This window comes from Caretta caretta, chromosome 20, assembly GCF_965140235.1.
Source record: "Caretta caretta isolate rCarCar2 chromosome 20, rCarCar1.hap1, whole genome shotgun sequence".
Taxonomy (NCBI): Eukaryota; Metazoa; Chordata; order Testudines; family Cheloniidae; genus Caretta; species Caretta caretta.
Window position 1 is genome coordinate 8,283,121 of NC_134225.1, and position 24,522 is coordinate 8,307,642.

At 58.7% G+C, this 24,522-nt stretch overlaps 1 protein-coding gene across 2 annotated transcripts in view; it reads left to right on the top strand.

Moving 5' to 3' along the window:
* Nucleotides 1–3,163: 3,163 nt before the first annotated feature.
* The window catches only part of RASAL3 (RAS protein activator like 3), a 54,585-nt gene continuing 33,226 nt past the window's right edge, over nt 3,164–24,522 (top strand). The window contains exons 1-5 of one of the 2 annotated variants that reach the window (XM_048834269.2): nt 3,164–3,216; nt 6,078–6,510; nt 18,283–18,401; nt 19,600–19,684; nt 24,180–24,277. In XM_048834269.2, the coding sequence (XP_048690226.2) occupies nt 6,078–6,510; nt 18,283–18,401; nt 19,600–19,684; nt 24,180–24,277 (735 nt within the window). In that variant the 5' untranslated portion in view covers nt 3,164–3,216. Of the gene's footprint in view, nt 3,217–6,077; nt 6,511–18,282; nt 18,402–19,599; nt 19,685–20,081; nt 20,156–24,179; nt 24,278–24,522 lie in introns of those variants that run through there. The other variant, XM_075121599.1, reaches the window with a different exon arrangement.

Sequence of the window (24,522 nt, forward strand, 5' to 3'; positions counted from 1 at the left end):
CCCTGCCTTGCTCCTGTCAGCAGGGACTAATCCTCCCCCCATGCCCCACTGTGCTCTTGCCCCTGGCCCCTGCCTCGCTCCAGCTCAGGACCAATCCTTCCCCACCCACCATGCTCTGCTGCCAGGGTGGATAGAAATCAATGATTTTTTTAAAAAAATTAAAAAATCGTATTTTTTTATTTAAATCGGATTTTTTTGATGAAATGCTTTTTGAGGAAAAAACCTTTCTAAATATCATTTTAATTAAGATACATTATATCTCATCATGGAACAGGGATTATAAATTCTAATTCTATAGTATGAGACAATATATTCATGTAATGTTTAAGAAAAGTTTTGTAAATGAGTTCTAATAGTTCATGGATTAGGGACCCAATTTTATGGGGTTCCAGAGGCTTCTGTAAAGATTATTTAGGTTAATCTTTCTATCTACCCCAATGGGACTCAGTGCTCAGTCTAGAAGAAACCATCAGAGACACTTAGTTTTGCAGTTATAAACTGTGGATTTGTGTCTCCAGAGGTAACATGCTTGTTAACAGCAAAAATGTTTTAAAATAAATAAATAATATATAGAGGTGAGAAATAACAGACCTCAACTTTATTGTCCCTCTGCAAATTTGTATACACAGAGTCAATCACTTACCTCTCTCTAAAAGTGAAAAGTTTCAAAAAGTTCAATGAATAGAAGATTGTTGGGGGGTAGAATAGATCTGGACAAGGAGAAGTCGTCTGGAGATAAATGTGAGAAGTGAGGGACGTATGCTTTTTTGTTAAAATATTATGTTTGCTGTTGAAGAAAAAAATCCAGAATACTTAACGTTGTTGTTTTAGTTAAATAAAACAATTTAAATGTCTGTCTGGTGATGTTCTCCTCCTAATACAGCATGGCAAGAAAATCATCCAAATATTAATGATTAACCTGTTGAACTGGAGATTGTTCACCTCCCAGTGACTTCATAAACATCTCCTTCAGTTACCTTTGGTAAATGAAATAACCAAACAATCATTCATTTTCAGATATAGCTGTAAAACTCATTTGAAAAGTTTTCAAAATAGATCACTGATTAAAAATGTATAGTGTGTACCTTCTAAAAATGAAACCTACATCTATCTCTGAGTTGTGAAGAATCATAGAATACCATGGTAGGAAGGGACCTCAGTCTAGTCCAACCCCCTGCTCAAAGCAGGACCAAATCCCCAATTTTTACCCCAGATGGCCCCCTCAACAATTGAACTCACAACCCTGGGTTTAGTAGGCCAATGATCAAACCACTGAGCTATTCCTCACCCTAATATAGTAAGGTTATAACAACCAACAAGGATGCACTTTGATGTAGAAAACTATGATTAAATTGAATCTTCCTGACTGGTGATTTAAATCATGATTTAAATCAAATCCACCCTCCCCACTGTGCTCTTGCCCCTGGCCCCTTCATTCCCCACGGGGGCCCACAAATATGTTTGGCGCCAGGCCCATAAAAAGTTAATCCAACCCTGCTGGCACGGCACCGCCCCCCACTCCCACGGCGCATCCCTTCAGGATGTCAATACCCTCAGTGGATGCCTGGCATTCGTGCTGTCAGTGTCTGGGAGTGCTCAGTCAGGGTGGGGCAGCCCAACTGGGAAGGGGCAGAGCCTGGCCCCAGGCCCCAAAAGAGCCCGCAATGAGCCAAACCCAGAGCCTCAGCCCTTTGGATTTTTGGGAGGGGGGCGGGCTGATCCAGGTTCTGGTTCTGAGTCACACTGGAGGGATCCTTCTCCAGATTTATCCAAGGCGGCAGAAACCTCACAAGAATGGGGTGTTTCACAGACTGCACCTGCTTTCTGCAGCAATGTTTGGAAAATGGCCCACGACATCCACATCCGTCTAGTCCTAACCCAGCAACTGACCCCGCTCTCCAGCCCCACACCCCTCCTCTTTGCCACTCCATACCCCAACCCCATAGGAGCTCCAGCCTTTGCCTGCCTGGAATGTGCTCAGTGCTTTAGCTTCTTCCAGGGCAACTCAACAGCTGGGAACATGGGGGAGCTGGCACTGCAGGCAAGCCAGTGCCCCAGGCCAACCCAGCACCCTAGATACCACTTGGGGCCCTCTGCACTAAATACATCTTGTGCCAGGGTGCGGTGCCAAGCAGGGGGAGTCCTGGCTCCAGGTGCTGCTGCCATTCCAGGAGGCAAGTTCGAATTCCCTGGAAACTCACCAGGGGGCGCTGTGGTACCGCTGTCAGGAGCTCACCTGTGGTGGCTCCTCGCGCTTCCTGCAGTGAAGCGCAGTCCCTGGCCAAATGCAGTTCGGAGCTCCCCTCCCTGCCACCATGCCCCGCTGGTGCCACGCTCCACGTCCCGGTCTCCTGCTGTCTGACATGCCAGCAGTTCCAGTGGGAGCTGTGGACAGACTGACCGTGCCAGCCCCGGCCATGCCAGGGTCACTGGTGAGGGACCGCAGCAAATTCGCAGAGGTGGCGCAAATGGGCCAGCTGCCCCGGCAGTACCAGGCTGTCTGGGCCAATGGGGCACTGAAGAGCTGACGGTTTGCAAAGTCCCTCTGGTGTCTGACTCCCCGGTGGCTGCATCTTCTGCCGCAGGATCTCAACTTCCATTTAAAATAACCTAGTCTGGGTCCTTCTGACTGCAAAGATACCTTGCTAGTGTGGTGTGTGACCCAAGCTGCACTTTCCTGGAGTATGCACAGCCCCATATAGGAGCTCACAGAGACCTGGTCCTGTTAACTCTGAAACCTAACGACGATGACGCCTATTGTTAACTCCTTGGCAGGAGGAGGGGGCAGGGGGGTTGTGCCTGCAGGGGAAGGGGGGAATGGGGTTGTGCCTGCAGGGGGAGAGGGGGGCAATGGGGTTATGGGCTCTGCCGAGCCTGTCATGGGGCCAGGCATGGGTGCAGCTTGGCATAGTCCCAGCCCAGTCCATGTGCCTGAGAGCACCCAGCCTGATGGGCCTGGGCCCAGCCAGAACCATGCCCCCATCCCATCCCCAATGCCCCCTCCTATCCCCTCTCCTGCTGCCCCATCCCAGCTCCCCTGCCCACATCCCACCCCCTCTCTGCTGGGAGCGGAGATGCCATCGGACCGCTCAGCCACAGGCGGAGGTGAGGGCGAGATTAGCATCTGCTGCCTGATCACATGGGCCTCGCCACGGCTCAGCGCTGCCGGGGCAGACCAGCCGGAGAGCGAGCGAGGGACGGCAGCAGGGAGCTAAGGTACCGCTCGCGCCGCGCGGGCTGCTGCTGCTGGGTGGGAGCCGCTCGGCACGGGTGGCCGGAGGGGGGAGCAGGGCGCCTGGGAGGGGGAGAGATGCGGGAGATCAGGGATCCCGCGGGGAGGAGGAGACTGGAGGGAGGAGGGGACCTGGGGAGATGAGGGGAGCAGGAGCCCAGGGGGAGGATGGAACGGGGGGGGGTGGGAGGCGATGGAGAAGAGGGATCTGGAGGGAGGAGGGGACATGGAGAGATGGGGGGAGCAGGGGTTCTGGGGGGAGAAGAGGGAACTGGAGGGAGGAGGGGACATGGAGAGATGGGGGAGCAGGGGTTCTGGGGGGAGAAGAGGGAACTGGAGGGAGGAGGGGACATGGAGAGATAGGGGAGCAGGGGTTCTGGGGGGAGAAGAGGGCACTGGAGGGAGCAGAGGACTGGGGGGTGGGATAGAAGGGGGCTGGAGGGAGCAGGGGACATGGGCAGATGGGGGGAGAGGAGGGGAAGCAGGGGATATGGAGAGGCTGGGGGAGAAGAGGAGGGGACATGGGGGGGAGGAGGAGGAAGAGATTGGGAGGGGGGGGTCAGGGAAAGCTGTCAGCTCCATCCCCTCAGTGCTGCTGGGGAAACAGGGGAAAGTGGCTGGCACCCAGCCCCATCTGCCCGCGTGCCTGCAAACCCCCCACCCACCACCACCGGCACATATGTCAGCAGCACCTGAGGGGGCGCTGCTTCCTGCCTGCCCCAGGAACTCCAGGCAAGGGGGTCTGGTCCCCCCCGTGCCAGCTGGGTCACATACTGGGCCCATGTGGGCAGAGGGGCAGAACCACCTGTGATCTGGGGGCACGTAAGGTGTCTGGGCCCCAGAACCCTGGTGTGTGGTACTGGCCAGGCGGCCCATGTAAGGGTGCTGTGTCCCTTCCCCCACTGGTTGGTGTGGCTCACATGTGGGCCCACGGGGCTTTCAAGGGGCTGGTACCCGGTGAGGAGCCCTCGTGCTCAGGGCAGCCTGTGGGCTGTGGCCAGCCCTGTCCCTCCTTTCACTCCAGTCTGGCCCCCAGGCGCTCTGGCATTGGGGGCAAAGGCCCCCAGGGACTGCCCCCTCCCCCCTGCAGCCACAGGAACCTGGGGGCCTTTTATTTACATCAGAAACTGACTGAGCGCAGGGCCAGGTGCCGGGGAGGAAACGGCTGGGGGGGGGGGGAGGGGAAGCAGCAGCATAAGAGCCAGAGGGAGCGGAAGTGCCGCTGTCTGCACCCCATGGCAAAGGCTGCTCAGCCCAGGCCTGAGCGTCGCACCTCTCCCAGCCTGGCATCTCTGCCCAGCCTGGGAAGTGGAAGGACTGGTTCTGTGCAGGGCAGGGAGGGGCCGTGCTGCCTCCCACAGCGTGCACCTTCCCTGGTGCCAGGGGGAGACCCAGAGCACCAGGGCCCCTCCCCCAGCCAGCACTCATCCTGGCCAGGTGCCCCAGGGAGACCCCTCTAGTCTGGCTACCCTGCCCCCAGCCTTCCCGCATCCCCTGCTGTCCCCACCAGGACCCTCTCCCATTGCTGTGCTGCCAGGTTGTAGCTGGCCTAGACCCCGTGGGGGCACCCACCATCCAGAGCTACAAACCTTAGGTTTCCCACGGGCTGCAACACCAGCGCTTTCCCCACAGGCTCTTGATGCCCATGACAGGGGCAAATCCACGCACCACAAACAGCCCAACCCTGCCCGGGACTAGAGCCAGCGCCCTGCACTCCAGCATCCCAAGTCTCAGCTGCTTGGGCTTCAGGTGACCGGACAGCCAGTGTGACAAATCAGGACGCTTTTGGTTTTTTGGGCAGGGTGTGTGTGTATAGTTATGCATATGAGCTACAGGAGAGCTCCCTTCACTGCCACTAGCAGCAGGGGCCCTTCTCTTTTCTTTGGGCCCAGCCCTGAGCGGGAGCCTGATTCACACGTGCAAAGGCAGCCTGCTCGGACCTGCCTGTGGGCGCTGGTGGGTTCCTCCACTGAGACCAGCCAGGCCTGCGCCACCAAAGGAGAGGAAGGAAAGAAGCTGTCCCCAGCCACCCATTGCCGGCTGCCATGCTCCAGAGCACATGGCACAGCTGGCACAGCCCTGGGAGCCAGTGGGGCAGCCCACAGCCCAGGGAAACCAGGGGGACCATCTGCCCCCATTGTCCCTCTTGGACACCCCTATCCTTTGCTACCAGGCCCTGCACCATGCCCAGTCCAGCGCAGCCGAGCTGCACTATTGTTGCGTGAGTCACATGTGTGCCCCCAAGGGCTTGGCAGTGCAGAATAACCCCTGGCAGTCCCTCCACTCCCCTAGTACCCGGTTTGCCCTGGGAACTCATGGATACATTTGCATCAGAGGCTGGTGGGCAGTCAGAAGCACCTTGGGCACATCAGAATCTCAGAGGCTCCAATTACTAGCCCACTCCCCTGCTGACCTATGCCTTCTTCCCCATGCCACCAACCTCTTCTGCTGCCCCATCCCATCCTCAATGCCCCCTCCTGCCCCCTCTCCTGCTGCCCCATCCCATCCCCTCTGCCTCCATCCCACCCTCTCTCTGCTACTCCATGCCATCCCCAATGCGCCCTTCCCATCCCATCTCCTGCTGCCCCATCCTCTCTGCCTCCATCCCACCCTCTCTCTGCTGCCCCGTCCCATCCCCTCTGCCTCCATCCCACCCCCTCTCTGCTGCCCCATCCCATCCCCAATGCCCTCTCCCACCCACTCTCTGCTGCCCACTCTCATCCCCATCCCCTGCCGCCTCCATTCCCATGGGAAGTGGTGGCTCCAGAGCCAAGGTCCCGTTTCCAGCCCAGACCATGCGTCACTGTCACGGCACAGTCCCATGCACCTCACTCTTGCTCTGCAGATGGAGGAGACAACACCACCACCCGCACCTGAGACACCGTCTCCGCTGACGTCCTACAAATGGCGGACAGGCCCCCAGGGCGGGGAGAGGGAGCCGGAGCCTGAGCGGCGCCCCATGCCCCCTGCCAGCAGCCGCTGGGCCAAACTGCATAACTGGAAGCGCGCTCATAGCCAGCCTGAGACTGACGCCCCTGAGGTGCGCATGGCCAAGAGCAGCCCAGGCACCGAGCCCCCAGAGCCTGTGGAGAGCAAAGCGGCCGCTCGGAGGTCTGTGTTCCAGAGAGCGTTCTCTGCCCCGACCAAGGTGCCCAAGGAGCCCAAGGGCCAAGAGGGCATTAAGCTGAACCTGCGAAAATACCTGCGTTCCAAGTCCCACCGCAGGAGCCAGGAGAGTGGGCCCAAGGCAGAGCAGACACCTCAGGAGGCAGCCAAAGGTAAGAAGTGTCCAGCATGGGGCTGAACGCTCTGGCACTGGGCTGTGTCCAGCGAGGGAACGGGCATCCAGGGCAGTGGGGCAATTGGAACTAGACTGGCCAAAGCTGGGCCATGTGAGGTATGGGTGGGTCGGGGAATCCCAGCCGTGGCACATCTGGGCCGTGTGAGGTCTGTGTGGGTCAGGGATCCCAGTTGTGGCAGAGCTGGGCCATGTGAGGTGCATGTGGGCTGGGGAGCCCAGCTGTAGCGCAGCTGGGCCATGTGTGCTGGGTGTGGGTCAAGGATCCCAGTCATGGAACAGCTGGCCTGTGTGTGGGGATCGGGGATCCCAGACATGGCACAGCTGGGCTGTGTGAGGTGTGTATGGGTTGGGGATCCCAGCCATGGCATAGCTGGGCTGAGTGTGGTGTGTGTGGGTTGGGGATCCCAGTTGTGGCACACCTGGGCCGTGTGAGGTGCGTGTGTGTCAGGAATCCCAGCCATGGCACAGCTGGGCCATGTATCATGTCTGTTGGTCGGGGTTCCCAGCTGTGGCACAGCTGGGCCGTGTGAGGAACGTGTGGGTCGGGGATCCCACTTGTGGCACCGCTAGGCCATGTGAGGTGTGTCTGGGACAGGGATCCCAGCTGTAACACAGCTGGTCTGTGTGCAGTGTGTGTGGGTTGGGGATCCCAGTTGTGGCACAGTTGGGCCGTATGGCATGTGTCTGGGTCAGGGATCCTAGCCGTGGCACATCTGGGTCATGTGAGGTCTGTGTATGAGTCGGGGATCCCAGACGTGTCACAGCTGGCCAGGTGAGGTATGTGTGGGTCGGCGATCCCATCCGCAGCACAGCTGGGCCATGTGAGGGGCTTGTGGGTTGGGGGTACCAGGCGTGGTACAGCTGGTCTGTGTGCAGTGTGTGTCGGTTGGGGGTCCCAGTTGTGGCACAGGTGTGCCATGTGAAGTGCGTGGGGGTCATGGGTCCCCATGGGCCGTGTGCAGTGTCTGGGAGTTGGGGATCCCAGCCATGGCACAGTTGGGCCATATGGCGTGTGTATGAGTCGGGGATCCCAGATGTGTCACAGCTGGGCCATGTGAGGTATGGGTGGGTCGGGGATCCCAGTCGTGGCACTGATGGGCCATGTGTGGTGCGTGTGGGTCAGGGATCGCAGCCGTGACATAGCTGGTCTTATGTGGGGTGCATGTGGGTTGGGAATCCCAGTTGTGGCACAGCTTGGCCATGTGAGGTGTGTCTGGGATGGGGATCCCATCCGTAGCACTGTTGGGCCATGTGAGATGCTTGTGGGTTGGGGGTACATCTGGTCCATGTGCAGTGTGTGTCGGTTGGGGATCCCAGTCGTGACAAGCTGGGCTGTGTGCCGTGTGTGGGGGTCGGAAGTTCCAGTCATGACAAGCTGGGCTGTGTGTGATGTGTGTGGGTCAGGGATCCAAGCCATGGTGCAGCTGGACAGTATGCGGTGTGTGTGTGGGTCGGAGATCCCAGTCCTAGCACAGCTGGACTGTGTGAGGTCTATGTGGCTCGGGGATCCCAGTCGTGGCACAGATGGGCTGTGTGTGGTGCGTGTGGGTCGGAGATCCCAGTTGTGGCACAGTTGAGCCGTGTGAAGTGTGAAGTTCGGGGATCCCAGTCGTAGCACAACTGGACTGTGTACGGTGTCTGTGAATTGGGGATCCCAGCCAAGTCACAGCTGGGCTGTGTGAGGTCTGTGTGTGGGTTGGGGAACCCAGCCGTGGCACAGCTGGGCTGTTTGAGGTTTCTGTGGGTCAGGGATCCCACTTGTGCCACAGCTGGGCCGTGTGAACTGTCTCATTCAGGGATCCCAGAGGTGACACAGCTGGGCCGTGTGCGGTCAGGAATCCCAGCTGTGGGCGGTATGTTTCATTCTGGCATCCCAGTTGAGGGACAACTGGGCTGTGTGAAGTGCGTGTGGGTCATGGGCTGTGTGTGGTGTGTGTGACACAGCTGGGCTGTGTGACACAGCTGGGCCATGTGTGGTCAGGGATCCCAGTTGTGGCACAGCTCAGCCATGTGTGGTATGTTTCAGTCGGGCATCCCAGATGTGGCACAGCTGGTCTGTGTGTGATGTGTACGATCAGGAATCCCAGTCGTGGTACAGTTGGGCCGTGTAGGGTGTGTGTGGGTCAGCGATCCTAGTTGTGTCGCAGCTGGGCCGTGTGCATTGTGTGCGGGTTGGGGATCGCAGCTGTGACATAGCTGGGCTGTGTGTGGTGTGTGTGGGTCGGGGATCCCAGTCGTGGCACAGCTGGGCCATGTGCAGAGCATGGGGGGTGGAGATCCCAGTCGTGGCACAGCTGGGACATGCATGGTGTCTGTGGGTCGGGGATCCCAGCTGTGGCACACCTTGGCGGTGTGACGAATGTGTGGGTCAGGGATCCCAGTTGTGGCACAGCTGGGCCGTGTGAAATGCGTGTGGGTCAGGGGTCCAAGACTTGGCACAGCTGGTCTGTGTGTGTTGTTGGGGATCCCAGTTGTGACACAGCTTGGCTGTGTATGGTATGGGTGGGTTGGGAATCCCAACTGTGGTACAGTTGGGCCGTGTATGGTGTATGCGGGTCGGGGATCCTAATTGTGGCACAGCTGGGCTGTGTGTGGTGTGTATGGGTCGGGCATCCGATTCGTGGTGCAGCTCAGCTGTGTGCGGTGTGTGTGGGTCAGGAATCCCAGTTGTGGCACAGATGGCCCGGGTGTGGTGTGTGTCAGGGATCCCAACCGTGGTACAGTTGGGCCATGTTCGGTGTGTGTGGGTCGGGAATCCCAGTCATGGCATATCTGGGCCATATGTGGTGTCTGTGGGTTGGGATCCCAGCCGTGGTACAACTTGGCTGTGTGTGGTATGTGTGGGTCAGGGATCCCAATTGTGGCACAGCTGGGCCGTGTACGGTGTGTGTGGGTCAGGAATCCCAGTTGTCGCAGAGATGGGCTGTGTGTGTCGTGGATCCCAGCTGTGGTACAGCTGGGCTGTGTGTGGTGCGTTTGGGTCGGGAACCTCAGTCGTGTCACAGCTGGGCCATGTGAGGTCTGTGTGTGGGTCGGGGATCCCAGTTGTAGCATAGCTGCGCTGTGGGTGGTGTGTGTGGGTCGAGGATCCCATTTGTGGCATAACTGGGCCGTGCACGTTGTGTGTGGTTCAGGGATCCCAGCCGTGGCGCAGCTGGGCCATATGTGGTGTGTGTGGGTCGGGGATCTCAGCCATGGCACAGCTGGGCTGTGTGTGGTGTGTGTGGGTCGGGGATCCCAGCAGTCTCACAGTGGGGCCACGTGTGCTCAGTCGACCACTCCCTGGGTTATAGCCCCTTTGCTGTTCCGTGCCCCCTCCTGTTTCAGTCATGGCAATTTGCTCCGCAGAGTGACTGGCAACTCTCTGCACAGGGGACCTTGTTGCGAGTGATCAGCCCATTACCACATCACAGGCATTCTGGTTCTGGCTGTGCCGAGGCCTCTTCCCTCTGGTACAAGCAGCTACCTCCCAAGCCCTGATCCCACGAGCTGAGTTCTAATCTTGCAGGCTGCTGAGAGCAGTGGCCCCACCCAGAAGGTCACGGTGGCATCAGGGAGAGACTGGAAATGCCCCTGCTCCAGAGGCTCAGGGCCCTGTGGCTTGAGTAAAGAGGATTCTGTTAGCGACAGCGGGGCTGTGACACACGGTTGAAGTTCTGACTGTTTCCAGCAGAGGGCAGTGGGGCACATAGGCAGCCTCCGGGGGTCAATTACGTGCCTTGCAATCTACTTACAGCTATGGAGCTGGAGTGTGCATTGGAGCTGGATACAAATCCCAGGGAAGGTAGCCCCAGGATGGATTTGGGGCTAGGCCAGGCAGTGGGCTGTGGTGGGATGGGGCTCAGTTAAACCTTTATGAGCCCCTCTTGCTGGCAGGCTCAGCAGAGAAGCCAGAGACTGAAGAGGTGTCAGGGTCTGAACGCCCAGCGAACTCCGCAGAGCTGTCTGGTGGGGCCAGCTCTGTGCAGGCAGGACCCCATCTCCAGGGCTGGGTTAGGCCAGCGCCCGTCACCATGTTAAGCTCACCATGACAGAACAAAGCAAAGGCTCCTGCTCGAGCAGGGACTCTGCACTCATGATGTTCTCTCAGGTTTGCAGGGGGGAGATGCTACCATTGCTACCCTGACGTGGGCTGCCTGTGTTTTGAGCCGCGTTTCAACTGTGGCCCCTGGGCGCTGTTCTGAGCATTGGCCAGTGGCCAAGACAGGATCAAGCTTTCAGCCACACAGCTCAAGGGTTGGTCTCTGCTGGGTGATGGGAGCTCAGGCCTATTCTCGTTTGCTCTGCTCCAGCTCAGGGGTAGTGAGACTCAATGAGCAGAAACCATTGTGTTAAACCAGAAAGGCAATTAGGCCCAGTCCTTGTGGAGTCCATACAGGCATGCTGGCCCAGTCCCTATAGAATCCATACAGGCAGACAGGCCCAGTCCCGGTCCCTGTGTAGTCCATACAGGGGGATCAGCAGGCCCCAGCCCAGTCCCTGTGGAGTCTATATGGGCAGGTGGGCCCATTCCCGGTTCCTCTGGAGTCCATAAGGGTGGGCGAATGGGCTCCATCCCATCCCAGTGGAGTCATACGGGCGAGCAGTTCTGGTACCTATGGAGTCCATACAGGCAGCTGGGCCCAGTCCTGTTCCCTGTGGAGTCTATATCGGCAGGCAGTCCCGGACCCTGTGGAGTCAAAATGGGCAGGTGGGCCCGGTCCTGGTCCCTGTGGAGTCCATACAGGGGGATGAGTGGGCCCCAGCCCAGACCCTGTGGAGTCCATATGGGTAGGCGGACCCATTCCCGGTCCCTCTGGAGTCCACATGCGTGGGCAAGTGGGTCCCGGCCCAGTCCCAGTGGAGTCCATGTGGGTGGGCACCCCTGGTCCCTATGGAGTCCATACAGGCAGGTGGTCCCAGTTCTGGTCCCTGTGGAGTCCATATCAGCATACAGTCCCGGTCCCTGTGGAGTCTATACGGGCAGGCAGGCCCTGTGCCTGTGGATAGACTTGCAAAGTAAGATAGCTATGAGATCAGCACAGCCACCCCCCCACCCCGCAACAGTGTCTCACAAAGTACAGCCTGATGGCACAGCAGCCCCCCTACCCGCCGGGCATAGCAGTGTCACAGCAGCCCCCCTCCCACTCCCTGCCACATGTCACAGTCACCGCCTGGCGGCAGTTCCCCCTCACGTCCCCCCAGCACTCCTGGGAGCTCTTGCCCTTCCTCCCAGCCCCCCCACTGCCTGCCCAGCCCCCTCTCCTCCAGCGAGTCTCCCCTCCCACCCCTGCATCAGTGACATTGAGCTGTTCTTCCTATGGAACAAGGGTTCTGTGGAAGAGGGGCCCCCTTCATGTGTCGCTTGTGGCCTGCCCCTGCCCCCAATGAGTGAGAGCCCTTTAGGGCTGCTCCCACCTGCCCTGCTGACATCTCTTCAGGCATCCCCAGCCCCGACTCAGCCCATGAACCCGCATTCCCTGGGATCAGCCTGTGGTGTGCAGGACGTCTCGCTGCACAGCCCTCGAGGGAGGGGTGGGTCAGGTGGGCAGCATGGACTTGCAGAGAAGAGAGGATGCTGAATACTATGGGGGCTGCAGCCCCTAGAGTTGCTTTCCTGGGGCCCCTGCACAGCTCAGACAGGACTGGGGATCCACTGTCCTGGTGCCCAGTGAGGCTCAGACAGGGCTGGGGCTTTGCTCTCCTGGGGCCCGGCAAGGCTCAGACAGGGCTGTGACCTATTTGCACAGCACTTCAGGACTCTGCTGGTGCTCCAGCAAGGGCTGATCTGAAGGTTGGTGCCATGAGGAGCCATCTGTGTCTTGTGTGAGTCATCTCACAACCGAGAGGCAGCGGGGACTGACTAATCCTGAGACCTGGGCAGCTAAAAATGGCAGACACACAATTCCTTTTAGTCAGAAGCTAGATGCTGGAGGGCCTCAAAGTGCCAGACACCTCCATCCTCCGGATACACCTAGCAAGTGTTTCTAGAACACCATCTGCCAGCGCACGTCCCCAAGTGCTAAACACACCAAGAAACCTCGCTGCCCCCACCACTGAAATGCAGCCATCTCAGGGCTGGGATGCAGCAGCTGTTTAACACCACACAGACACACTGCACAAAATCTTCGGATGGGACATGGAGACGAGTCCTGGTTTTGGAACACTGGGTCAATTGAAGAGGAGACTTGGCCAGGACACCATAGCTAGGCCCCTGGGGTTGGGGGAATGGGTGGCGGGGTCTTTGGAGAGAACTGTAGCTCTGGGGCTGGACACTCAGTATGTCCTGGTCACAGAACGGCCAAGGCTGACTCTCCAGGGCTGCATGTGCACAGAGAGGGGGATGGGATGATTTAGCTGGGGTTGGTCCTGCTTTGAGCAGGGGGTGGGACTAGATACCTCCTGAGGCCCTTCCAACCCTGATAGTCTATGATTCTCTGGGAGTCCTGCCAGCTCAGCCAGCTGTACCGATGTCAGGATTCCCGGACTGGCTGGGCTGAGCTCAGGGTCTGTAGCACAAGATGGCAGGTTCCATATTGTGTTGGGGACGTTCTGCCTCGCTCTGTTGCGTCCCCTCGTATGGATGATAGTGATGGGCGTGGGCCCATGCTGTTCCCCTTTGGCCTGAGCTTCCGTTAGGGGGAGCAGTCATTGCTCCTAGTCAGTGTATTCCCAAGAAGTTCTGTCCCTGCTTCCTCTCAGAATCCTGCTCTCTCTGCCTCCCACATCCACAGGAGGGGGAGGCCGGCCAGGAGCTCACAGGGAGCATGGCCTTGGTGACTGCCCTTGGATGGGGGGGTCCTGGGGCCAGCGCTCAGTCTTGAAAATTGTGAGACTCCTTCTGCCTGAGGTCTAAGCCAGAGGCGCAGAAAGGGGCCCGGCCTGGCCAGGGCGGTGGGGAAGGGCATCTCTGCTGTGCATTGCGCTGCGATTTCTCAAGCCTGGTTCCTCTTTGTGGCCAGGCCAGGACTGAGGCGGGGGTGAAGCCTGCTCCGGCCAGTCACATGCCTCCTCGTCGGTGTGGGGAGAGGGGATCGCCTTATCAGAGGGCCTGGAAGCTGCTGGGGGCGGAGCTGGTTGGAAGTTCCGCCCCTTGCTGGGTGCCCTGCACCTTGTGGTGCTGCTGATGTGCAGGAAGGCACGCAACACGTTTGGCTCCCGTCCTGTGTGTCTTTGTTGGTGAGGCCATCTCGCTATGCACTGGGGCTCCAGGCTGGCTCTCGTGTGCAGAGAGCTGCCCCCGCACGGGAGGCATAGCACCCCCAGCTCAAAGGAAACCTTCCCTAGGACGGGATCAGGAGAGGCCCAGGTCCCAGCAAGGAGCTCCCGAGCTCTCCCCTGCCACAGGGTTCTGCGACTAAGGGCAGGCACATTGCACCTGCACTGAAGATGGACCTCACTGCTCCCTGCTGCTGTGGCAAAGCCACCATGTGCCCCACTGTACATTGGCTTGGTTGGCTATCCCCTCCCAGGCAACGGGGATAGGAATACTAATCGCTGAGATCTACAGATGAAACGCACTAGATAAGAGCTAGGTTATAGTTATTATTATTTATTCCCACCAGACAGAAATGTAGAGTTTTGTTTTTCTGTCTAACTCCTGCCCTCCCCCCACAAAAAAACCCAAAAAACTTTGGCAGGAGCCTCAGGAGGGGAAATCAGGCCTGCTCAAGTCTCAGTGAGGGCAGATCTTGCCTGGGACTGTGCTCTTTGGACCACTGCTTGCCTGTGAGAAAGTGGGAATTGTAATATTTTTTATGACGCCTGTGTGTGCCTCAGTTTCCCCTATATGTTACATGGCTACCCAGAGGCGGAAAAAGGACTTGTTTACATTAAACAGTTTTGTCAGCAAAAGGCAGCTTTTGCTGACAAAGCAGGGGAGGTGTATGAACTAGAAAGCTACTTTTGGCGGCAAAACTCTGCTGTTTTGCTGACAAAATAAAACGACCTTCACGAGAGGCACAGAGCTTATTGATGAAAAAGTGTCAGGGTAGACCAGTGGTCTCCCACCTTTTTACGCAAAAGATCACTTTTTGAATTTAAGTGCAACCCAGAATCTACCACACCCCTTCCCCTAGGCGCCGCCCCGCTCCCTCCATCCCCCGTCCCTCGGTGGCTTGCTGTTCCCCACCCTCACTCACTTTCACTGGGCTGGGGCAGGGGGTTGGGGTGTGGGAGGGGGTGTGGGCTCTGGACTAAGGCTGAGGGGTTTGGAGTGTGGGAGGGGCTCCGGGCTGAGACTGGGGCAGGGGGTTGGGGTGCAGGAGGGGGCTCCAGGCTGGGGCAGAGTGTTGGGGTGTAGGAGGGAGTACTGGGTGCTGGCTCTGGGAAGGGGCTTGGGGTGCTGGAGGGGTTGTGGAGTGCTGGCTCTGGGAGGGGGCTCAGGGCTGGGGCAGGGGATTTGGGGTGCAGGAAGGCGTACAGGTTGCTGGCTCTGGCAGGGGGCTCAGAGCTGGGGGTTGAGGTGCAGGAGGGGTGAGGGCTCCCGCTGGGTGGCACTTACCTTGGGAAGCTCCCGAGCGGTGGCGCAGCAGGGCTAAGGCAGGCTCCCTGCCTGTCCTGGAAGCAGCCAGCATGCCCCTGCGGCCCCTGGGGGGTCACATGGCTCTGCGCACTGCCCCTCCCTGCAGGCACAGCCCCTACAGCTCCCATTGGCTGCAGTTCCCCATTCCCGGCCAATGGGAGCTACGGGGGCGATGCTTGCAGGCAGGAGCAGCGCGCAGAGACCCCCTACCCCTGCCCCTCCCCCCCCGGGGCCGCAGGGGTGTGCTGGACGCTTCTGGGAGCAGCGTGGGGACAGGGCAGGCAGGGAGCCTGACTTAGCCCCTCTGTGCTGCCAGAGTTTTAGCGGCCAGAGATCGCGATCAACTGTCAGAGGCTCCAATCGACCAGTTGATCGTGATCTACAGGTTGGTGACCACTGGTGTAGATGCTGCCATTCGTTAAGTTGCTATAACTGGCCTCCCCCAGTATCCCACAATGCCTATCATGACCGCTTTGCTCACTGTTTTGATCTCGGCCACTGGGCAGGCATGCGCCCCTCCAGTTTCAAAGCTCCCAGAAGCTTTGACATTCCTCAGCCTGGAGAGCTCACAGAGCTTCTGAGGAGGCTGTGGGAGAACTCAGAGGGAATTTCAGAACCATTAATGTGGAATCAGCAGGCAGGCAGAGCTGGCCGCTGCTGCTGCTCGGAGGGAGAGAGACCTGTGCTGTACAGAGCCAGGGGTTCATAGAATCATAGAATATCAGGGTTGGAAGGGACCTCAGGAGCTCAAAGCAGGGCCAATCCCCAATTTTTGCCCCAGATCCCTAAATGGCCCCCTCAAGGATTGAACTCACAACCCTGGGTTTAGCAGGCCAATGCTCAAACTACTGAGCTATCCCTTCCCCTGTTGATGTGGGAGGGTATCCCCCTCCACCAGGGTTGGTTGCTCAGGCTGCTGTCTGAACTTAAAGAAACAGCACGCCGACACACTCTTCCCCCAATACACACACACACTCCCTATAACACATTCTCCCCTCCCCCACACATACACTTCAGTTGAAAAGCTCTGGCAATCCAGTAGGAGGCCTATGGAATGATGGGATTGAGAAACCTGCATAATGTGACACTGCACCTGCCCCATGAGGCATTGCAAACCCTTCCCAAAGCACCTTGCGGCCAGTTGGACAGTGGGATAGCTACCCACAGTGCACTGCTCTCTGTGTCAATGCAAGAGCTGCTAATGTGGATGCGCTCTGCAGGCACAAGGAGCTAGTGTGGACATGCAACAGCAGTTTAATTAAAGTGGTATAACTTTTGTCAACAAAACTTTGTAGTGTAGACATGTAGTTTGCTGTCAGGGAAGGCTAAGAGGCATAGGTGTGTGTATGTTACCTCCCTGTCTGGGTGGAATGAATAGTGTCATTAAGGAACCAGTTGAATCTGACCCAGATCAGGATGGTGTCCAGAGAGACAATGCCAGCTCCAATAACTCCTGGATCCACTCTCTCAGCAGGGAAGGTGAGCACAGACCAGACTGCCCCCCCTCCCACCCCTGAGAACAAAGGACTGGGATGGTCTGAAGTAGGGGATAAATGTTGGCTTCTGGTAGAAGCTGGACTCTCACCTGGGAACTGACCAAGGAGGTCAGACTAAGGTTATGTCTACACTGCATACCTTACAGCGGCACAAAGGTCTCCTGTGTAGCTGCTCTTTGCTGGCAGGCAAGAGCTCTCCTGCCGGCATAATAAAATCACCCCCAACAAGCAGCACTAGCTTTGTTGGCGGGAGATACTGGTGCTTTTCATCGATAAAACTTTTGTTAGTCGGGGGAATGTTTTTTCACATCCCTTAGCGATAAAAGTTTTACTGACAAAAGTGCAGTGTAGACAGCCTGAGAGACAAACAGAGGCTGAACATGAGGTTCACTTCAGTTTGGCTGGGATCTGGGCTAACCAGAATGGTCTGTGCTTTAACCGTCATTTCTCTGTGCTGACCTAAGGACTTCCCGTGCTGAGTTCCAGGTGACTAATAAACCTGACTGTTTTGACAGCGCTGTGTGTCACTGTAACTTTTATGGGGTGAGGGGCATTAATCCCTGAAGCATGTACAAATCTCTATCAGAGTCTCTCTCAGCTGGACTCACTGAGCAGAGTTCCTGGGGTGAAGAAGGAGGGCTGAAGCCCAGCGGTTCAGTCTCAGGAGTAGGTGAGGCTGCGTGGCCTGCCCTCGAGGAAGAGTGATGGAGTTCCTCTAAGAGACTGGCTCACAGCTGGGGGCCTAGCACCGACCCTGTGGATCCAGACACTGCTCTAGGCTCCACACTCAGCATTAGGGATCCCCTTAGAGCAGGGTGCAGTGGTATTTTAAATGTGCGCCGTGGCTGGTTCTGCCAGGCACCACCCCGTGTGTGTAGAAACTAGAGTGGGTGTGTTCCAGGCACTGAATTCCTGGGCACGGCAGGTGCCCAACAACCTGCAGCCGCCCGCCCCCATCCCCTGCCACCGATTCCAGTGTAACCGGCTCCATGCCCTGGCAGTCCACGCCTGAAATGCACAAGTGCAGGCAGGAACCCCGCCCCGGGGGGACAGGAGGGGCGCGGTCCCCACACCCTCTATTCCAGCCCAGCCCAGACATGGGCTGCTTGCTCCTGACGCTGCTGCTGGGAGCAAGGGCAGCCCTGCCGGCTGGGAGCATGAATTCAGGGGGAGGTGCCCAGGAAAGCTCTGACTCCCAGGCCTTGGGCAGCACCTGCCCCAGTGCCTTCCAAAGGCCCTAACTGCTGGTGAACACTGGGCCTGCCTTACCCGCCAATAACCTGGCTTGCCAATTGCCACAAGTCCCCCAGGTCCCCTGGCGCTGATCTGCGAGGCCAATCTATAGAGAGAGGGCCACTGTCAGAGCCTGCGTGCAGCCCAAAGGGGATGGGCACAGACACACAACTCACCAGGGCAGACCCAGAGTGGGGCTTGGTGTGGTGGGGTCTGTGGGCCTCTTACATCAGGGGCAGCCACCCACACATAGTGCAGCACAGTGGGGATCTGGGCCCAGAGCCTGACTGCAGCACTGATCCCACAGTGATGGGCATGGTAAAAAAAAACCTGAACAGGAGAAGGGAGGTGGAAGAGTGGGGCAGGGGAAGAGTATACAGAGAGGGGAGGGAAAGGATGGAAAGGACGGGGGAGAGGTGGACTGAGGCGGGTGTGGAAAAGCAGTCGGGAGATGTTGGGGGATCTGATCCCTGAGGCCACGTGTCACCCTCCTGACGAGCTGCCTCTCTCCCCCCAGATGGTGTGCGCCCCGTGCAGCGGATTCCACTGGCCCCATCCCCTGAGGTCCCTGTCTGGGATGTCTCGAACTTCTCCCTGGTGGATGGACAGCTGGTGCTGATGGCCAGGGACGAGGAGGTGAGCGGCCTGTGGGGAGTAGAGTGGGGGATGGGGAAAGGAGGTGTGGGGCTTGAGGGGTGGGATGAGAGGATGGGGATGAGGAAATGAAGGCCCTGGGGGTTGGGAGGAGGGGACGAGGAGGTGAGGGGCCTCGGAAGTGGGGTGGAGGGGGGAAGAGGATGAGGAGCTGAGGGGCCTGTGGTAGGGGCAGGGACATTGCTCCCAGCATTGCGCCCCATTGATCACTGTGCTCCCAACTGGACTCTGGATCTGTGGAGGGCTCCTCACACCCCTGCTTCAGCCCCAGGATTCCCTACCTGGCAGCTTTAGAGTCTGCCAGGGGCTCCCTTGGGGGCTGAACCTGCTGCCCTGGGGCTGAGCCGGTTCCTGCACCCCCTGCCGGAGGCTGGGGTACCTTCTTGGGCCTGTGTGTTGTTGTGGTGGAAGAGGCACCAGGGGTCAGGGATGGGGGAGGACCCAATACCAGAAGCTACCCCACAGCAGCCACTGCCCAGGAGGGCTGGTGGGGGGAGACTCTGCCCTGGGGAATGGAGGGGTGAGCAATGGAGGGGTGAGCAGGGCATGGGGAATAGAGAGACTGGGCAGGTGGCAGGGAGGGAGGCCGGGTGGAGGGCATGGAGGTGGCAGGGAGCGGGGGAGGCTGGGCAGAGGGGATGGAGGCGGCAGGGAGGGAGGGAGTCTGGGTGGAGGGGATGGGAGCGGTAGGGAGTGAGGCCCAGCAGAGGGGATGCGTGCTGTGGGGAGGGAGGGAGGTCCAGTGGGGGGATGGAGGCCATGGGGAGGGAGGGAGGCTGGCTGGGCAGAGGGGATGGAGGTGGCAGGGAGGGAAGGAGGCTGGGTGGAGGGGATGGGGGCCATGCGGAGGAAGGCCAGGTGCAGGGGATGGGAGCGGTAGGGAGTGAGGCCCAGCAGAGGGGATGTGGGCTGTGGTGAGGGAGGGAGGCCCAGTGGAGGGATGGAGGCCATGGGGTTGGCAGAGAAGGAGACCTGCCAGCAGAGGGATGGGGACGACAGGGAGGGAGAAAGGGAGGGAGGCCCAGTGGAGGAATGGAGGCCATGGGGAGGGAGGGAGGCTGGCTGGGCAGAGGGGATGGGGACGACAGGGAGGGAAAGAGGGAGGGAGGCCCAGTGGAGGAATGGAGGACAGCGGGGTCAGTCAGTTGCTGATGTTCTAGTCTCTGTTCCTTACTCCCAGGTTTTGTACAAGAGCCGGAACAGAACTGGCAGCTCCATTTCGGAGACCAACGCTCAGCTGTCCCTGGGCAGCCGGAGGGACACCGGTGAGTGAGCCCTGACACAGTGCTATACACACTGACACACATGTACACACACACAAGTGTATGCGTGCATTCATACACACACATGCACACTCCCATATGCACACTCAGACTCACACATGGGTACAATCACATACTCACACATGTACGCTTACACGTGCACTCTCACATACATGCACGCCCACATGCCACCTGTAGCCCCCTGCCCAGTGCTGTGTGTGAGCCATGCTGCTGTGGGCTGCGCGGATGCAGCTCTGGGGAGGAAGCGCTCTGAGCAGAGATGTCTTGGGTGTACCATGGCTTCCTCTGTGCTGCGTGTGCTGATCCTGAGAGATAGGGCCAGGCTGCTTCCTTCCCCCTCCCCACCCCCCGGGGCTCCCAGCTGCCTCGGCACTGATGGGGGAGACGCCCCAGTCCAGGGATCAGCTGGAGCGATGGGGTCGTGGTGCTGGCTGCTCTGTGCCACACGGAGAGGTGAGTCAGGGCAGCCCCACCCAGCTTGCCCTCCATGGGCACCCCAGCCACTCCCACCCCCAGGCACCTGCCCCCTTGGCGCTGGGAGCAGGGGCATTAGGAGCCATCCCCTGCCAGCCGCAGCTGCTCCTGCTGGGGCTGAGTTTGGCCTGAAGGGGAGCACGCCAGCTGGACGGGGGGTGCAGGGGCAGGGAGGGGGTCCGCTCTAGCAGTTCCGTTTGGGAATTGGTCCTTTGTCCCTCCCCTGAGCTCAGAGCAGACTGTTGGAGAGACGTCATGGGGGCAAAAGACGCTATTTGGCAGCTGCTGGGCTCCACCCCAATGGTGGCTGCATTACAGGGGCAGGGATAGCTCCACTGTATCCACAGGCAGGATGCAGTGCCAGGACACTTGGCAGGTGGGGAACTGGGGGCATGTGGAGGTTTTTATATTACTAATGGGAGCAGAGACTGGTTTTATTGATTTTGCAGCTGTGTTGATTGCACTGTGACCAGAAGGCAACATGGTCTAGGAGTCAGGGCCTGAAAGTGGGAGCAGGACTCCTGGGTTTTATCCCTGGCTTGGCCAGGCTTTCTGGGGGACCCTTGGAAAGTCACTTGACCCTCCCTGTTTCCCTGTCTGTGATGGCACCGAGCTTTGTGCACCTGCCAGATGTGGCTTGGTCTCATCTCACCCCTACTATGCTCTGGGTATGAACCCCAAATCCAGCAGTTAGTGCCTGCGTGAACCCCCTTCCCTGGAGCACATGCAACCCAAATCTTGCAGCACAGGGCTAGTACCTGAGAGCTGGGCAGTGACACCACCCACCAGTGGATGGCACTGCTGTCCAAAGGGGCCGTGTGACAGAGTGGGACCCATGGTTGTCCCCAGGGTCCTACCAAGTGCTGGGAACTCAGATGACTTTTAAATTTGGTGCTGACCCTTTAAAAAACCCCACCCCCTTGCTCTGAGAAGGGGCTGGGTACCATCTGCTCCCCACACTGTCCTGTCTTGCCTATTGGATGCCAGCTCCCCCATCCCCTGTCCTGCCCACCCCTGGGGGTCAGCTCCCCTACTCCCTGCCCTGCCCTGCCCTGCCCGAGGGGTTAGAATCATAGAATCATAGAATATCAGGGTTGGAAGGGACCCCAGAAGATCATCTAGTCCAACCCCCTGCTTGAAGCAGGACCAATTCCCAGTTAAATCATCCCAGCCAGGGCTTTGTCAAGCCTGACCTTAAAAACCTCTAAGGAAGGAGATTCTACCACCTCCCTAGGTAACGCATTCCAGTGTTTCACCACCCTCTTAGTGAAAAAGTTTTTCCTAATATCCAGTCTAAACCTCCCCCACTGCAACTTGAGACCATTACTCCTCGTTCTGTCATCTGCTACCATTGAGAACAGTCTAGATCCATCCTCTTTGGAACCCCCTTTCAGGTAGTTGAAAGCAGCTATCAAATCCCCCCTCATTCTTCTCTTCTGCAGGCTAAACAATCCCAGCTCCCTCAGCCTCTCCTCATAAGTCATGTGTTCCAGACCCCTAATCATTTTTGTTGCCCTTCGCTGGACTCTCTCCAATTTATCCACATCCTTCTTGTAGTGTGGGGCCCAAAACTGGACACAGTACTCCAGATGAGGCCTCACCAATGTCGAATAGAGGGGAACGATCACGTCCCTCGATCTGCTCGCTATGCCCCTACTTATACATCCCAAAATGCCATTGGCCTTCTTGGCAACAAGGGCACACTGCTGACTCATATCCAGCTTCTCGTCCACTGTCACCCCTAGGTCCTTTTCCGCAGAACTGCTGCCTAGCCATTTGGTCCCTAGTCTGTAGCTGTGCATTGGGTTCTTCCGTCCTAAGTGCAGGACCCTGCACTTATCCTTATTGAACCTCATCAGATTTCTTTTGGCCCAATCCTCCAATTTGTCTAGGTCCTTCTGTATCCTATCCCTCCCCTCCAGCGTATCTACCACTCCTCCCAGTTTAGTATCATCCGCAAATTTGCTGAGAGTGCAATCCACACCATCCTCCAGATCATTTATGAAGATATTGAACAAAACCAGCCCCAGGACCGACCCTTGGGGCACTCCACTTGATACCGGGTTCAGCTCCCCCACACCCTGCCCTGCCTAACACCCCCACACCCTGCCCTATACAGCCTCCAGTGGGGTCAGCTCCCGCACCCCCTGCACTGCCTAATACCCCTACCCCCTGCCCTGTCCAGCCCCCAGTGGGGTCATCTCCCCCACACCCTCCCCTGCCTAACACCCCCCACCCTGCCCTGTCCTCCCCTCCCAGGGGGCCAGCTCTCCCACAACTGGCCCTGCCCAGCCCACAGTGGGGTCAGCTCTCCCACTCCTTGCCCTGCCCAGCTCCCCCCCCCCACCCAGTGATTAACTTCCCCACACCCTTCCTTCCCCCCCTCCCCAGGCTCCTGTTCTCCCATCACACCCTCCCCATTCCAGGTGTCCGATCCCCTCCTCAGCCCTGCCCCCCGTGCCTGCTCTCCCTCTGCTCCCGTCAAGGGCATCCAGATCTGGGATGGGGCCATTTGCAGAGGGTGGCTGAGCCCCAGGTGACGCTTTCTGAGCACTCAGGCGCTGGTGCTCTGTGCTGAGCCTCTTCCTGTCGGTGCGGCTGGCTCTGCACCCCCCACTTCCTCCCAGAGCAGCTCGACTGATGCGGGGAGCGGGGCAGGAACTGGGACTGGGGGGGCTTGATCCCCTCCAGGGGCAGCGGTAACCCCATTCCTGCCCCCCACCCTGGGAGGCTCCGGCCCTGGGTCAGACATGCCTAAATGGCAGCCCCACAATCTGCCCCCCAGGATCCTCCAGACTCCCCTCGCCTAGGAGACTCCCCCAGGCAAACAAACAAGCAAGGAATCCCCTGCTCTCCCCTGCATAGCAAGGGCCTCACCATGTCCCCAAGGCAGGACCTGCACGGCCCCTAGGGGGATACAGGTCCCATTGCTGGGCTGCAGTGGGATGCATCTTGGAAAGCAGTGACTGGAAGGGACTTCGGGGGTCATGAGTGCCCAGGAGCTGCCCGTGCGATGCTGGGGCTGGGAGGGCTAATGCCAGTGTATAGACAGAGCTATCGAGGAGCAGTAGGGAGGAGTCTTACTGCTGGATCCGGCACTGGGGAGCCCATCACTGGACACTGGGGCCGGTTCCTGGCCTGCTGCTCCTCAACTCCTCTGTCTACACACCGGCATCAGCCTTCTCAGCCCCAGCATCGCACGGGCAGCTCCAGGGATCCTGGGAATCAATTCTGCATGAGAGGGGAGCGGTGCACGCCAGGGGTGATGGATGTGGAGGCTGCGGGGGAGGGGGGGGATGCCACACAGAGCAGGGGCCAGGGGAAGCTCAGAGCCAGAACAGTCACCGAGAAAGGCAGAAGGGACCAAACCTTCCTGCTTTGGTCCCTGAGCTGCCCCCTAAGGGCCGGGGTTGGGGTAAACGGCCCTTGTAGGCCAGTTATTCCAGAGGTGGCCATGAAGGGGAGCTCTGTATCTTTCTTGGGAACATCTGGTGCTGGCCAGAGTCAGTGGTGGGAGACTTCTATCCGCTCTGATTCAGCATGGCAATTGAGAGCTCAGGATTGAGGGGCACGAGAAGATCTAGGTGGGGGACGGGACGGACAGGACTGGGATAGCAGGGGGCTATGGGTTGGGGCCAAGGGGCATTAACAGAGCTGCAGGGGAAGCCCTGATCTGGGTTAGCAGGGGGCTGCAGATCAGGATTGAGGGGCACCGGCTGAGCTGTGGGGAGAGCCCACAGCTGGGATACCAGGGGGCTGCAGACCAGGACAGAGGGGCACCGGAAGAGCTGGGTGGAGTCCTGTGTGCAGTGACATCCCCAAGTCCAGTGGCCATTCAGGCTCCAGGGCCCCTCTCCCAGGTACCCAGCTGGTTTGGTTGACTCCCTCCTGCCCCTCTGACCCCCCAGCACTGTCCTGGGCTCACAGCCCTTCTCCAGTCCCCTCCCTGAGCTGACCCCCCAGGGGGCTGGGATCTTTTGCTGAGTCTGGCTGATTCTTGTAGATCTCTCCTCCGAGGGGAAGAGCTCACCCAGCCCCCGGGCCCCAGGGAGAGGCACCGAGAGCGACATGTCAACCGGCTCCCAGTTCAGTAACGTGAAGGTAAGAAAATCCCAGGTGCTGAGGTAGGACTAGAATCTTGCCCCCACCCGGGGAGCTGGGAATGGGAGAGGAGACAGGCCCCAGGTGTCACACCCCATGGACATAACTCCGGAGAGGGACACAGATCCCAGAGACGCTCACACACCTCCCTGGGGACACCCAAGGACGCTCACACACGCCCATATGGCTATGTAGGCGCACACAGAGACCTGGACCTTGAGCCCAGCGGCCATGCAGGCTCCCAG